This window comes from Sorex araneus, chromosome 3, assembly GCF_027595985.1.
Source record: "Sorex araneus isolate mSorAra2 chromosome 3, mSorAra2.pri, whole genome shotgun sequence".
Taxonomy (NCBI): Eukaryota; Metazoa; Chordata; class Mammalia; order Eulipotyphla; family Soricidae; genus Sorex; species Sorex araneus.
Genome location: NC_073304.1, coordinates 20,574,124 through 20,590,091, shown reverse-complemented (window position 1 = coordinate 20,590,091; position 15,968 = coordinate 20,574,124). Strand labels below are relative to the sequence as shown.

The 15,968-nt window shown below is 38.5% G+C and overlaps 1 protein-coding gene across 1 annotated transcript in view; it reads right to left on the bottom strand.

Annotated features, from left to right (window-relative positions):
- CEP128 (centrosomal protein 128) overlaps positions 1-15,968 on the bottom strand; it is a 465,435-nt gene that overhangs the window by 263,096 nt on the left and 186,371 nt on the right. Inside the window, exon 18 of the mRNA XM_004610293.2 lies at positions 4,025-4,084. Within this exon, the coding sequence (XP_004610350.2) occupies positions 4,025-4,084 (60 nt within the window). The remainder of the gene's footprint in view (positions 1-4,024; positions 4,085-15,968) is intronic.

Below are 15,968 nucleotides of genomic sequence, written 5' to 3'. Positions count from 1 at the left end.
CATACCCTCCTCACTACCTAGCAAAATACCCTGTTCTGGTCTACATTTCTTTGTCAATGTTTACATATTTCTATAATACAACATACTATGTAGCACTGCAGCACTGTCGTCCTGTTGTTCACAGATTTGCTCAACCAGGCACCAGTAACATCTCCATTGTGAGATTTCTTGTTACTGTTTTTGGCATATAGAATATGCCATGGGTAGCCTGCCAGTCTCTGCCATGCAGGTGGGATACTCTCGGTAGCTTGCCAGGCTCTGCGAGAGGGACGGAGGAATGGAACGCGGGGTCGGCTGCATGCAAGGCAAATGGCCCTACATGATGTGCTGTCGTTTCACTCCACAACATACTATAACACTTCATAATATTTTTTTACTTCTCCTTTTCCCTCTTAGACTTCCAAATTTTGCTACCACTTATATTGCCGTTGTCTTTACAGGAGAAAAAGTACACAATTGAAATCAATTTTCCTTTGGGGCTTGAGAGATGGTACAGCAGGTAAAGCTGTCCTTGTCATGCATGCAGCCCACACAGGTTTGGTTCCCAGTAACATATGTACAGTTTCCCGAGTCCACCAGAAGTTATTCCTGAAAGTGGAGTCAAGGTCACTGTCACTGTCACTGTCATCCCATTGTTCATCAATTTACTTGAGCGGGCACCAGTAATGTCTCTATTCCTCTCAGCCCTGAGATTTTAGCAGCCTCTCCTTACTCGTCTCTCCCAACGATTGGAGGCTCTTTCAGGGTCAAGGGAATGAGACCTATCTTTTTTTGTTTTGTTTTTTGTTTTTATTTTTGTCTTTTTTTTTTTTTTGCATATCAAATATGCCACGGGTAGCTTGCCAGGTTCTGCCTGTGCAGGTGAAATACTCTCGGTAGCTTGCCAGGCTCTCCGAGAGGTATGTATATATCTTTTACTGTATTTGGGACATGAATACGCCATGGGGAGCTTGCCACACTCTCCCATGAGGGCAATAAACTCTCAGTAGCTTGTCAGATTCTCCAAGAGGGAGAACTATGCTATTAGATGTCTCGTGGCCGCATTGTGGCCGCATGCTTCAGGAGCTTGGTTTTATAGTCTCTGGATGTTGGCCATTGATGGGATTACATGGCGCCAGGGGCAGTTTCTGGGTGTGACAGCCTAGCTACTGGAAAATGGGGAATCTGGGTAGATGCGGCCCAGTCTTGAACCGAGAAGCCTTGACCCTGGAGTCAAGATAAAGTCTTCATAACAAACAATACAAAATAAATTATTTCAGTTCTGCTTTGGAGCAGGTATTGAAGTTTGAGTTGGAAACATCTGAAATATGGTGGTGGGAAGGTGGAATGGTGGTGGAACTGGTGTTTGAACATTAAATGTAATCAAATATTGTGAACTACTTTAATAAAATTAATTTTTTAAAAAAAAGATAAAGTCTTGCACACTTTTAGTGTGGCCCAAAAATCAAAGACAAAAACAAACAAAATTTAAAAAAATAAATAAATATTGTTTTGTTCTTCCCTTGAACATGTATCTCACTTGTTTGTCTCTTTGCTTTCTTTTTGCTCTCTGGAGAAGCCCATGTTCTCTCTTGAACATACATTTTTTCTCTTTATCTCCCCTCACATCTAAGTAAGTTTCAATAAAAGCTATCCTTGTTTCATAAAATTTTGCTTGGATAAGTGATGACTTTGGAAAGCAATACATACTATAGAAAATATTTTAAATTTTAGCATAGCATGGCATGTAATCTCTTTCTTTATTGTCTACACAGTACTAGAAAAGTCACAAATATTCTCTAGGATGTCACTTGAATCATTTTTGTCATAACAAAACTGTACACACTCAAATTTCATAGTTCTTTCTTACAGTGAAATCCCAAGTTGGACATAATTAATCAGTTCACAGAAATGTTGGTTTCTTATAAAATTTAAATAGGATGAAAGATTTTCTATTTTAGTATCTTAAAGTATATGTATATATATGTGTGTATGTATGTATATATGTATATATATACATATATATACATACATATATGACATGGAATAGCCTGGCAAGCTCCCTGTGGTGTATCCAATATGCCAAATACAGTAACAATAACAGGTCTCATTCCTCTGCCTTTAAAGAAAAGATCCTCCAATTGTTGGGAAAAAAGAGTAAGGGGAGGCTGCTAAAATCTCAGGGCTGGGACAAATGGAGACATTACTGGCACCGGCTCGAGTAAATCTATGAACAATGGAATGACAGTGATATAGTAATACATATATGTATAAATACATAAATATATATAAACTAGCATAGAAAGAAATTCACATGCTTAAGCACTAATATATCAATAAGAAAAAATATATTTCTTTTGTGGTTTTATAATTCTGTTTTAATTAATAAATTTCCAAGTTGTTCTGATCTGTAAAGAAAATTAGCTGTCAATGTAAATAATCCTTTTACTAAAATTTGCAAACCCTGACTGGAGTGCCAGCACCAAAGCTACCACGCTTCCTATCCCAAGCAGCCATATGGTCCCCTGAGCCCACCAGGAGTGATCCCTGAGCTTAGAACCAGGAATAAGCCTGAGCATCACCAAGTGTGATCCAAAACCAACCAACCAAACAAAAACTGAATAAAAATTAAATTAAAAAAGACTAAACTTCTTAAAATTCCCATTGTATTTGCTTATCATAAAATAAATTTAAATAATAATGCCAAAACAAAAATATTTCCTATGAAACAGGAAACTTATTTTCAAAATATAAACTTAATCGTTCTCAATTAATAAGTTGAGAAAACAAAACTGGAGAGGTGAAAAGAATTGCTTGAATCTCAAGGAGATTTAGGAGATTTTTAGCTTCACTTAAGGAATTTTACATACACACACACACACACACACACACATATATATATATATATGTATCACGATCACGATATCCCATTAATCACTGATTTCTCGGGCGGGCTCAGTAATATCTCATTTTGTCCTTTCCCTGAGATCTTAGAAGTCCATATCTACTCAGCCCTCCTAAGGATGTTGCACTGGGGGCTCTTCAGGGTCAGGGGAATGAGATCCAGCTTGTTACTAGATTTTGCATATGAATACACCATGGGAAGCTTGCAAGGCTGTCCCATGTGGGCAGGAAACTCTCAGAAGATTGCCAGTTTCTTCCAGAGGGAGAAGAAGGCTAAAGATATCACTTCTGAGAGCTTGCTTTTAAGTCTCTCTCTGGATGTTGGCCGTTGATAGGATTACACACACCTGGATCCCTCTGCCGGTGCCTTAATGCATGAGGCCTGTCCGAACCTGTGGAGAGGGGCCTCCAGCATGGCTGTAGCTAGGTTCCAGTGGTCTTCGGCCGCCAGGAGCTCTGCTCAGGGTGGGGAGGGAAGCTAGAGCCCATCCCCTCCGAGGGGCCCCAGGGAAGACAGCCAGGCATGCGGGCAAGAGACTCTCTGTATATATATACGTATATATGTATATATATATATATATATACACACACACACACATATATAAGTGTTTGTGTGTATATTTATGTTTATGTAAATATGTATAAAGCAAAGATTAATTGCAGTTATATATAAATATATAGAGAATGAAGATTAGTTGCAGCTGCCCTAATTTCTGTATACTTCCAGAAACAATGACAAACACAAAATTGGCTTTCTGACAATCCATGATGAAAACAACAACTGTTTTACCTGCCTGTATCCTCTCATTTTACTGTCACATTATTTAAGCTAATTTTTAAACATATAGGGTTCCCCAAATGTATTTGTTCTATCACCCCCTGAGGTAATCGGTGGTAGTAGGTAATACCACCTATTAGCAGTCACAGGATTCTTCTAGCATCCAAGGGGACAGGAAAGGAAGGGGGACGGGATCACTTTATTCTGTGAAACACTATAAGGAAACTGAGGATTCCTAAATAAGCTGTAACAATACCTTTCTCAGGAATGAAGTGTTAAAACTTTCATGTTTAGTTAAATACATGGTTAACAACATCTTCAAGATCATACAACTTATAGTTTGAGGATTCAAAGATTCATTACCTTGCTTTCTGCTAACCAGCGATGTGGGTCACAATTAATATCAGGACTAGATGAAAAAACCTACAAAAAAAAGAGAAAGAGCTTAATTAAGAGATTTATAAAATATTAAAAAAATAAAATTCTCCACCATAAGCTTCCAAAAGTTAAAAACATTTTTGTTTTCTTTATTTAGGAACTACACCCAGTAGTACTCAGAATTATTCCTATCTCAGTGCTCAGAGTCAGCCCCAGGTTTGCTTGGAGAATCATGTAGTGCTGAGAATGGAATCTGGGCCTCCTTCATGCAAATCATGCATTCAGTCTGTTGAGCACGAGCTCTCTCTCTGGACTCCAGTTCCCAAACTTAAAGATGTAATAAGAAATAGGTAATTTCCTATTCATTTCACTCAATGAAATCCAAACTTATTTCTCCCACAGTCAAAGTGAGGTGTTTACCAACTATAATGTAGTCAAAGGCCATGTGGGGGAAGGGAGTTGTGGGCTGAATGAGGGCTAGAGACTGAGCACAGTGGCCACTCAACACCTCTATTGCAAACCACAACAGCTAATTAGAGAGAGAGAACAGAAGGGGATGCCCTGCCACAGTGGCAGGGCGGGGTGGGGGGAGATGGGATCGGGGAGGGTGGGAGGGATGCTGGGTTTACTGGTGGTGGAGAATGGGCACTGGTGAAGGGATGGGTTCCCGAACTTTGTATGAGGGAAGCATAAGCACAAAAGTGTATAAATCTGTAAATGTGCCCTCATGGTGATTCACGAATTAAAAATAAATTAATTAATTAAAAAAAAAAACAAAGTGAGGTGTTTATTCTTCCAAGACCAGCTCTCTGGTACGCAGGCACAGATGACAGAGGCAAAACAGGCATTAGACTCCGTAGTGACCAAGTTCCACTTCCAGTCGCTCACTGGCTATGTACTAATGAGTATGCAATCTTCCCTGATGATGCTTAAATATTACCAGAGACACATGCATCCCTTCAGATTGGTTGTGTTGCTTTTTGTTTGTTTGCTTGTTTGGATTTTTTGCAGGCTTTGATTGCCTCCACCCCCATTGTTCTCCTCTGGCGGGAAGGTTCTCCTGGAGTACACAGATATTTCCAACTTTGACCCCTTCTGTTAGTCATTAAGTTATTTACATGCCATCAATACTTGTCCAATTAGGGTTAAATGCTTTGTCTTGAAAATGGACCACCACTTAACCTTATGTCCCAATAGGAATTAGATTTGGGCCTCTGAATTCACTGGAGGAATCTCCTGGGACTACTACTGAGGTAATGTATATACAAAAGACCCAATTAATGTGCTTTGCTCAGTTGTCACCTTCCTTTTGTTTAGGTATTTGGTGAAATGCACAGTAAATGTAATGGCCACTGAACAAAGGCACAGGTTCCAATTCCTATTGGATGGTGATAATTCCCAGAGATGCTTTCCCATAATATCACTAGACATCAATTTAAGGTATACAAGGGACCAAATAATTAACATTGTCATGTTGAACAGTGACATATAGGATGTGGGTACAGGTCTTCAAAGTCTCCCACAGGTTTTAAGAACTACTTCACCTGCCTGGAGATGCATAAGGGGTGGTTAATGAGTCTGTGAATGCTTCCCCCACACACACTGTGGAGATGAGATCCCAGGACAACACCCTCCTTCTTCAAACATTTATTTAAATGTGTATTTATCTAAGTGTGTACATGTATATAATGACAGTGAGAGCTGACTTAAATACAAATGCATGGAAAAATCAACTTTCAATTGTTATCGATGCCAAAATCTGTAGAGGTTGATTTGACAGAGTTCTGTGTGGAAACCTATCTCAATTAAACCAATTTCCTTCATTTTTGTCTCTTTCTTCTCTTCAGCAGTGTTCCACATAATGTGTTTCACAGTGATTTCAAGGTAATTACACAGAAACTTAATTCTTTATCTCATTTACTCATCTTTAATTTTATCTTGTAAAGGCTATTTTTGTCTCCTCAATGGCTGTGTAGAACTGGCAGAAACTAATCAACATGACTTTGTGTAAATATTGCTTTATATTTCATGATAACAAAATTCTAAAATAAATAGCCTGTTTATTCAAGCTACTCTAATTCCTGTCAAGCCAACTCTTTATAAAATTCTTTGCTGAGTCTGCCTTATTACTCAAGTAAAGTTTCTCTCAAATGCTATCAGTGATTTTGTAATTATAAATACATTTTTTTTCAATTATTATTTTTGGAGTCAAGATATTTTTTGCAAAATTTTGTTTAAAAAATTTTGGAACATGCTATCCCTTCTCCAAAAAATATGTATTTCCAGTTTTTTCAAATCCTTCCTGATGTGTGAGCATATGACTCCACTAAGAAAATATATGAGAAGTCTTTTAGACATCAGATGAACACATAATGATTACCAATCACATGCCATGTAGAGTATTATAATCTCATTCCCAACATTTTTCTCATCTATTTTTCTAACCACGTAAATCTCACTCAGTTCTTATCCCTTCGTGCACTGCCATTTTCCTAATAATCATAGCTCACGGTATTTTCTTCTATTCCTGAGAGATTATACTTGTGAGATTATTAGTAAACACATATTTGCTACTACATTTTTATATTACATTCATTCGTATACTACCCTCAATTGAATTTTTAGTAACCTACATTAGAGTTCAAGTTTAAAAACTAAAAAATTTGAAGTGAGCACAAGTAATGTTCACATTTTGTGCTCTTATAAGTTTATATGTAGTTTAATACTTAAGAAAACAGATTTGTACACTTACTAGGTAGAAAAATTGCTCTAAATTATTAGTTATCATTTATAAAATGACAAACCACTGAAGATGGTCAGGGTGTAAATTAAATAAGTGTTAGCAAAGTGTCTACCACAAAGGCAAGATAATAAATAACAATAAAATACATCAAAATCATTGTCAACAGGCTTTCAAGATTTTTGTGAGAAGAGCACTCTAACAGGCATTGCTCACAAAGACAGAAAACACATATAAATATTTGTTTAACCAAAAATCACTACATAACAATGACAGTCAACATCATTTTAGTGTGAAATACTGGTACAAGCTACCTTCTTTTGCAAAATACAGCTTTAATCTCATTTCACTCATTCTTCATAACTCAATATAAATAAGACACAAATTATTAGAGGAGATAAAGATATATAACTCATTCAGAATAGTAATTTGGAGATATAACAATTCAAACCTACATTTGTCTTGACCTAAAGTCTATTTTATTTATTTCTATAACTGAATGAAAACTTGGAGCAAGTGTTATGGAAAAACTCTGGAGCTGACCTAAGATGGTCTTGTGAAATGCTTATCTTTAATTCCAAGCTTTCTAACCATTTCAAAATAAAGGGAGTCTTATGTGTATCCATGTTTATAAACACTATGTATATTTACTGAAATTAACTTAAGCAACAAATATACTGACTGGAAAAGGAATATTAATATTTCCAAGGTTTTTCTCAGTCTAACTTATTCTGCATCAATTATTTATTGCAATTCCTAGCATAATAATTTTCAAGATAAAATGCTCAAATTTCATGAGTAATATTTCAAAATCAAAAATGATCAGAAATAATAGGAATTACCCATTAAAAATATTTTAAAGAGAATAACACTCTCCATGCATCTCTAAACTGTAGAGCAAAATGAATTTATTTTAACAAACAGTGCAGAGGGTTTTGTTTTTTGAAGTTAGAGCACGTTATATTCTTGAATATTTTTGAGAAGCTAATAGGAATGAAAAATAGAAGTTATCAATAGAAAAAGATCAAAAATATTTTATGCATTCATAAAAAATTTAAAATTCTCATTTTTTTCAGATTTACTTTCTACCTAATTTTCCCAATTTAATTAGAATGAATGTCATTCTCATGGGAGAGCTATAAAAACCTACTGAAATAACCATTCCCTTCCTACAGGTGTAAGGAATATAGAGACTTTTCAAATGTTTGAAAGATATCTTTTACTTCAAAAAATATATTTAAGAAGATTACTATCTGTACCCCATGCTTTAACCTATAATTGCCTAAGTTTTATTCTGCATTTTCCAATCACTTCCATTTTTATATTTCTATTTGATTTAAAAAGTGATGCTGGGGCTGGAGTGATAGCATAGCGGGTAGGGCGTTTGCCTTGCACACGGCCAACCCGGGTTCAAATCCCAGCATTCCATATGGTCCCCTGAGCACTGCCAGGAGTAATACCTGAGTGCAGAGCCAGGAGTAACCCCTGTGCATCGCCAGGTATGACCCAAAAACCAAAAAAAAAAAAAAAAGTCATGCTGATAAATATTGAAATACACCATAAATATTACACTTCTAATATGTTTCATTTAAGTAAAATTAGTACTTTGAGATCACACTGCATTTAAATAAATTTAAACAATAATTATCTTAAATTTTTAATTTGCATGAGAAAGAGAATAAACCAGCATTAAAGAAGTCCTATCAAAAGTATAAAAGTTACTTTTCTCCCCAAACCCAGTTACTTCTCATATTTGGCACATAGCCCTTTAAACTTGATATAAGAGCCCCCCCCAAAAAGAAATTGAATACAAAGACACCTGATAAAAAATTTTCATGAAGAGGCTGGAGTGATAACACAGAAGGCAGGGCGTTTGCCTTGCACACAGCTGACCCATACGTCCCCCCAGCACCACCAGAATTCCTGAGTGCATGAGCCAGAAGTAACCCCTGTGCATTGCCAGGTGTGGCACCCCCCAAAAAAAAAAATCATGAATTCTACCAAATTCTGTCTCTTGAAATAAAAAGTAAAATCCTAAGAAACTTTTCAATGGTAAAAGCAGAATTATGGTTTTATTTTCATTAAAGCCGCACTTAAGAGAAAGGAAATAGGACCAGGAGGGGTGTAGCGCTACAAGAGAGTCCTTGCCTTGCATGCATGAGGCTATTACTGGCACTGCAAAGAAAACAGAAAAAATAAATACGAAAATAAAAGGGAGAAAAACAGGAAAAGATGGAACAGCAGAGCAGGAAAAGAAGACAGGAAGGTGGAATGCGGCTTTATGGTAGAGTACTCGCTTTACAAAGGAGCGAGTCCCAGGGTTCAATCATCAGAACTGGAAAAACAAGAGAAAGAAGAGAGGAGGAGGTATTGTAAGAAACAGGAGTTTATTATCTTGCTTTTCTTCTTGCTGTTGTTTACTTCTGGTCATGCGAGGGGCTGTGCTCAGAGAGAGCTGGGGAGAATGGGTGTTGCTCCTCACAGAACCCAATCCGGGTTCCTGCGTGTAAAATAATGCCATGCTCCACCCTCTGAGCTATTTCCCTACCCTGGGAAGATAATATTTTAGGAGCAAAAAGACAAATGACAAACTGTAAAAGAAAAGCTCTAAAATTTAAAATGAAAAAACAAAAACAAAAAACTAAACACACCACCATAAAAAAAAAAGAGTATACATGCTACAAGAGTAATGGTGGTAACTAAACTTTTTATATAGCTAAACTATGTGTTTTGTTATATAACCATATTAACGAAATACAATGTCACTGGCCTGTAATATAGCAATAACAGGACCTAAAGCTGGTAGAAGGAAATACCAGGAAGGAAACAGTAACATCCATGAGCACTTCTGTTTTCGGGGATAACTGCAAAAAATTACAAGAAAACTTGCAAGAAATTTTTTATTTGAAAATGCATTTAAAACAATTCCATTTCAAAGAAAATAATAAATTACATGTGTATAAAAATAGGAGACAAGGAGCCTAAGAGATAGTATAGTATGGAAGGTGCTATCCCTGCATGTAGCTGGCAATAGAAATTGCTTGACCCAAGTTCAATCCCCAGAAACCTATAGGATTCTTGGAACACAGGCAGAAGTAATTCCTAAGTACAGAGCCAGGAGTAACCCCTAAGCATTGCTCTGTGGCCCAATTAAAAAAAAAACAAAACCAAAACCAAAAGCATAGGAGATAAAGAGCATAGTGAGTATTTGTTTAAAGTCAGAATTAAACTCCACAGATTTGGAATTTTAACTAGTTTCAACATTTAACTAGATACTTATCCAAGGCGGGAAGGAGGGGTTATTAATAAAGCTCTTTAAATTTTGTTTCCTATTGTCTAAAATCAGTATAATCAGAGTACCTAAAGAGATTTTAAAGATTGAAGAACTTGCAAATGGGTACAACTTGGAAATTTTGTGAATTTAGACTAATTTAGTCTACAGTCTAAATTCCAGATTATAGAAATAGAGGAAATATTACAATGAAACAAGTCATATTTTTCTTTTAGTTTTCCAGTATATTTGTGTACATTATACTGCAAACTATTAAGTATGCAATAGTATTGCTAACAAAAGTAGTTAAAAATACTTAAAAACATTTAAAAATATTAAAAATACTAATTAGTTAAAAATACTTTAATTTTTTTTAAATTTTTATTTAAAAAAATGCATTAAATATTTTTTTTAAAAAAAAAACTTTATTTCTAAAACAAAAGCCACCAGCAGAGTCCATCATTTTGCTAATGGAGAGGTTTTTGCCTCAATGCTGAGGGTTTCAGACTGATCATATGGTAGTTGTGAAAGGTTGGATTTATTATGGCAATTTTCTAAAAGAGGACTAGAATGCACTTTACTGGATCAACCGAGACCACCTTTCATAAAGGACTTCTCTGCAGATCGGATGCTGTTTGACAACATTTTTCTATTCTCTGCAGTAGAAATTCTTTCAAAACCTGATTTAGTCCTCTCAATCTTGCCTTGTCACTTAATTTTATTTTAGTAGCACTGTAGCACTGTCGTCCTGTTGTTCATTGATTTGCTCAAGCAGGCATCAGTAACATCTTTATTGTGAGACTTGTCGTTACTATTTTTGGCATATTGAATATGCCACAAGTAGCTTGCCAGGCTCTGCCATGGGGGCAGAATACTCTCGGTAGCTTGCCAGGCTCTCCGAGAGGGATGGAGGAATCAAACCCAGGTCAGCCGCGTGCAAGGCAAACACCCTACCCGCTGTGCTATAGGACTGTGCTATCGTGAGTCCTATAAACCAAGAATAGTCTTTTCAACAATATTTACAACATCTTCATTCAGAGTAATGGAGAAATATAGATAGATGTTTTGCTCATTCATGAACAACTTCACATTTGTTAAATTTTTATCATGACACTTCAGCAGTTTGATCTCATCTCAAGATACTCCTTACAATTGTAATTATCTTTCTAGCTCTACCACATCTGCAGTTACCCCCTCCCTTGAGTCTATATCTTTTCCCAAAGCGGTTAATGTTGACATTTTGACCTCTTCCCATGAATCCGCAATATCCTTAATGACATGACATGCAGTGGAGTGACGTTCACTCCAAATGGTGTTCAATTGAGTTTTTCCAGACCCCTCAGAGGCATCCCTATGCATGGAAGCTATTAGAAAACACATTTAGGGGCTGGAGTGATAGCACAGTGGGTAGGGCGTTTGCCTTGCACGTGGCCAACCCGGGTTCGATTCCCAGCATCCCATATGGTCCCCTGAGCACAACCAGGGGTAATTCCTGAGTGCAGAGCCAGGAGTGACCCCTGGGTATGATCCAAAAAGAAAAAAAAAACATTTATTTAAAGAATAAAGATTATAATAATAAGACTTGAAACTTAAAAATGATTCCTTGATCCATGAATGGATGCTTGTGTGAGCAGGAGTAAAAACAATTATTGACCAGAAGGACCTACATGGGGTAAGGCTCTTGCATTGTGTGCCGCTGATCCCAGTTCTACCCCCTGCACTAAATATGGTCCCCAAGCAACACCAGGAGAGAACTCTGAGCACAAAGCCCAGAGTAAGCTTTGACACCATCATCGGGCATGGCCCAATGCTACATCCAACCCCCACAAAAAAAAAACATTTATCTTCACAGAGCTCTTGGATGTCATGGTGTGTGTCAATACATGGTAATATTTGAAAGGCATCATTTATTTCTGAGCAGATCTCCAAAGTGGGTTTGAAGTATTTAGTGAAGCTCCTCTAGGGGGTGGAGATCTAATACAGTAGGCAAGGCACATGTCTTCCCTGCAGCTGCAGCAGCTACGGCCTTGGTTCAATCCCAACCAACACATATTGGCTCTTGAGCACCACCAGGGGTCACTCCTGAGCAAAGAGTCAGGAATAGTCCTTGAGCGCCACTGGGCGCATAAAAAAAAAAAAATTCAAAGTTCCCAAATTGTTCTACACAAAAGTGCTGTCATCAGGGCCCTGTTGTTCCCTATAGAGCATAGACTGAGTTAGATGTGGCATCATTCCGAAGAGAACTAGGATTTTCGGAATAGAAATGAGCATTGGGGTCAACTTCAAGTCAGCAGCTGGTGATTTAGATCTTAAGAACCTCAACTTGTCCATTGAAGCTTTGAAGCGGGCACTGACTTCTCTACAGCAATGAAAGTGCTATAGCTACCATGTTCCAACAGAAAACTACTTCATCTGCACTAAAAATCTGTTGGAAAATGTAGCCATCTTAATTAGTGGTCTTCACTGGATCTAACGGAACTTGGTTGCAATTTTTCTATCCATGTTGTAGCTTCACTTTGCACTCTGATATTAGGAAGATGATGTATTTCCTTAACCTGCCTGAACCAATATCTGCCAGCCTCCAGACTGGCTTTTGCAACTCCATCAGACGCTCTCCGTCCTCACGGAAGTAAAGAGGAGTATACAGCTTTGCTTTTCATCAGGCTCAGGCTTAAGAAAACGTCACAGACTCACAAATGAATCTCAGGACAGAGCAGCTAGCTCCACAGATGTCTCCAGACCGTGCACCAGGCTGACTTCACCGGGGCGCCTCAGACGGGAGCGGGCCTTGTTTCTCCTCCTGCTCCAAATGAATGCCCATGGCCACCGACCTCCAGACCCAACTACCGCCACCCTCATGGGCGACCCTCACGGATTTGTCCCAAGCGCCCCACACAAGAGAAGAAATCCGCTGAAAAACCCAGATATGCGGGACCAGAGACTGAAAACTCCAGGCCTCATGGGGTCGGGACTCGGTCACCCCTTTCCGTCTTCCTGTCGTTCTGGAATCCTGGCTGTCACACACCCAAGAACTGTGTCCAGGTGCCATTTAAGCCCATTAACAATCATGATCCAGAGACTCACAAATGAATCCTGGAAGAGAGCAGCTCGCTCCAGAAATGTCTCCGGACCCCAATTATTTAAAATTTTAGAATTCCAGGATCACATAGCTGCAAGAGTGTACTATTCTTTTTTTAAAAAAACTTTTTTGTTGAGTCACTGTGAGCTAGATCCTTACAGACATCTCATACTATTCATACCAAGCAACACAAAATAATAATAGTGGTGGGAAGGTGTAATGGTGGTGAGATTGGTGTTGAAATATTAAATGTAATCAGTTACTGTGAACAACTTTATGAGAATAAAATTTAAAAATTAAGAAAAAAAGAAAACAAAATGTCATGAGGGTGGGGGGGGCACATAATAATAGCTGGATGCTTGCCTTGCATGCAGCCAACCCCGGTTCAATCTCTAGTATCCCATATGATCTCAAATCTCTCAGGAGTGAGCCCTGAGTGCAGTCAGGTAGGTAAGTCCTGCACAAAGCTGGATGTGGCCCCAAAACAAACAAACAAAAAGGTGACTGGTTTTAATACTAAAACTTTCACCATGTCAGCAATAAAGCTTCTAGGCTTTTCCAGTTGCATGTTCCTCGGAGTAGCATTTTTTAATTTCCTTTAAGAATTTTCCCTGTCACTTTTTCTATACAGTCACTGCTAGATAAACTGGGAGAAGAGGCAGAGCTTCCAGCCTCAATTAGCTTTTCATATGTGTCACAGATCTTAATTATGATTTAAAGTGCAATAAATATGTTTAACTATTCCTTTCACTTGAATACTTAGAGACCATGGTAGCACTGTAGCACTGTCATCCTGTTGTTCATCCATTTGCTCGAGCAGGCACAAGTAACATCTCCGTTGTGAGACTTGTTGTTACTGTTTTTGGCATATCAAATACGCCGTGGGTAGCTTGCCACGTTCTGTCTTGTGAGCAGGATACTTTTGTTAGCTTTCTGGGATCTCTGAGAGGGATGGAGGAATCGAACCTGGGTCGGCCGTGTGCAAGGCAAACACCCTAACCGCTGTGCTATCGTTCCAGTCCAGAGACCATTGTAGTGCTATTAATTTAATTCCAAAATTGCTATTTCCAGAGAATAAGGATGTTCAAGGAGAGGAAGAGACCAAGGAGCATCCTGTTAGAAGTCAGAACACACACACTTGTCCATTAAGTTCAATATCTCAGGTGAACACAGTACCATGGTACCTCAAAAACAATTATAATAGTAAGATCAGGTATCAATTGACTAGCTTTGTATACATTGGTACAAGTATGTAAACATTTTTTTAAAAGTCATGTGTAGACTCCTTTTAGCTCGGGCGACGCTAGGAGTGCTCACAAGTTAAGGGATGTTCGAGGGCTCTCCAGGAGGCTCTCTCTCTCTACCCGAGTTCAGTGGTCTTGAACAGGTTCCCCACCCGGGACGGCTGTTGCAATGGGTGGACGAAGGAGGAACGAGGGACAAGCTGGTTGGTGATCAGCTGCCGCTTATTCCATCTCTCGTCTCTCCCAAACTGTCTTCACAACTTTCTCCAACCCTCTCTCTAACTCACCCAACTCTCTCTCAGCTCTCTCCAACCCTCTCTCTAACTCACTCCACAATGCTCTTTCCAACTACCGCCTGCTAACTCTGTCCACAGCTCTCTCCTCTCTCTCTCTCCTCTCTCTCCTCTCTCTCTCTCTCACTCTCCCTCCCTTCCTCCCTCTCTCTCCCTCTCCCTCTTTAGCTCTCCAGAGTCACCACTTTTACCACCTCCCAACCATGCCTCCCCCAGGAAGTGCAATCAACATGTTTTTCAAGCCTTCCTGACCACTGCAGCCCATGAGGGCAAAATCACACTTAAGGTGTGTTTCTCCTTTCCTCAGTCCAGTAACTTAATTAACATCTTAATTCTACTTCCTAATAATTGCCATTCTCTATGGACACAGTAATAGACACAATTAGGACTGTAGGATGACTCTCCTAGGGACATCTTGCCAGACTCAGACTACAGTGCTCAGGCATGACTAATTATTCCTAACCCTAGCAGGGTCTGAACCTAGTTATTACTTTTTGGATCATGACAGAATTTGTCCATGACCAAGCTCTTAACTTATAGTTAAGCATTAGGGCACTTTGGCCAGGCCCATTTCGATGCCAAGGTATCTCACCGCTTCCCCTGGGTCCATCCAGTCTCTCGTTTGGACCCTGCTTTGGGGGATATAGGCAGTAAGGGCAACTGAGGCTTAAGTCGAGAGAGCAGATGTCCAGGAGGACATTACATTATATATTATCTGGAGTCAATTAACTCCCAAGTTACAAGCTTATCTTTTTAACTGTCTTCCTGTGTCCATACAAAAAAGTAATTGCTCTGAAGCAACTAGCCATGCAAAGGACATTAAGGAGAAGAGAAAAACAATATTTACAGGTCAGCAGAGTCTGATCAGGAAGCAAAGGTAATTGACAGGTTGGGGGGGCAATCAACAAACCCAAGCTCCCTGTGGCCAGAGAGGAAGGGCAAATCAATGTCATCCTACAAAGCCAGATATCGAAAGTACAAAAAAAGTAGAGCATGATAAAATATTGTATGCTGGTAGACCTTATTTCCCCCAATACCTATTATATCTTATTTATCCTACTACCTGTAACGTTACTAATACTCAAGAGGCATTAGCTAGTAATATACTGAAAAAAATAAAAAGTACACTGGAGAGAGTTATCAGTGAATAATGGTGTAAGGATACTGCTACCTTGGTGGGGTTGCGGTAAGGTATTACATACATTATATACATTAAGGAAACATTAAAGTCTTACAGCTAAACCACAGAGAATCATGTAAACTAATGTTATCTCAATAGAAAAATAATGACCTACCTGTGAA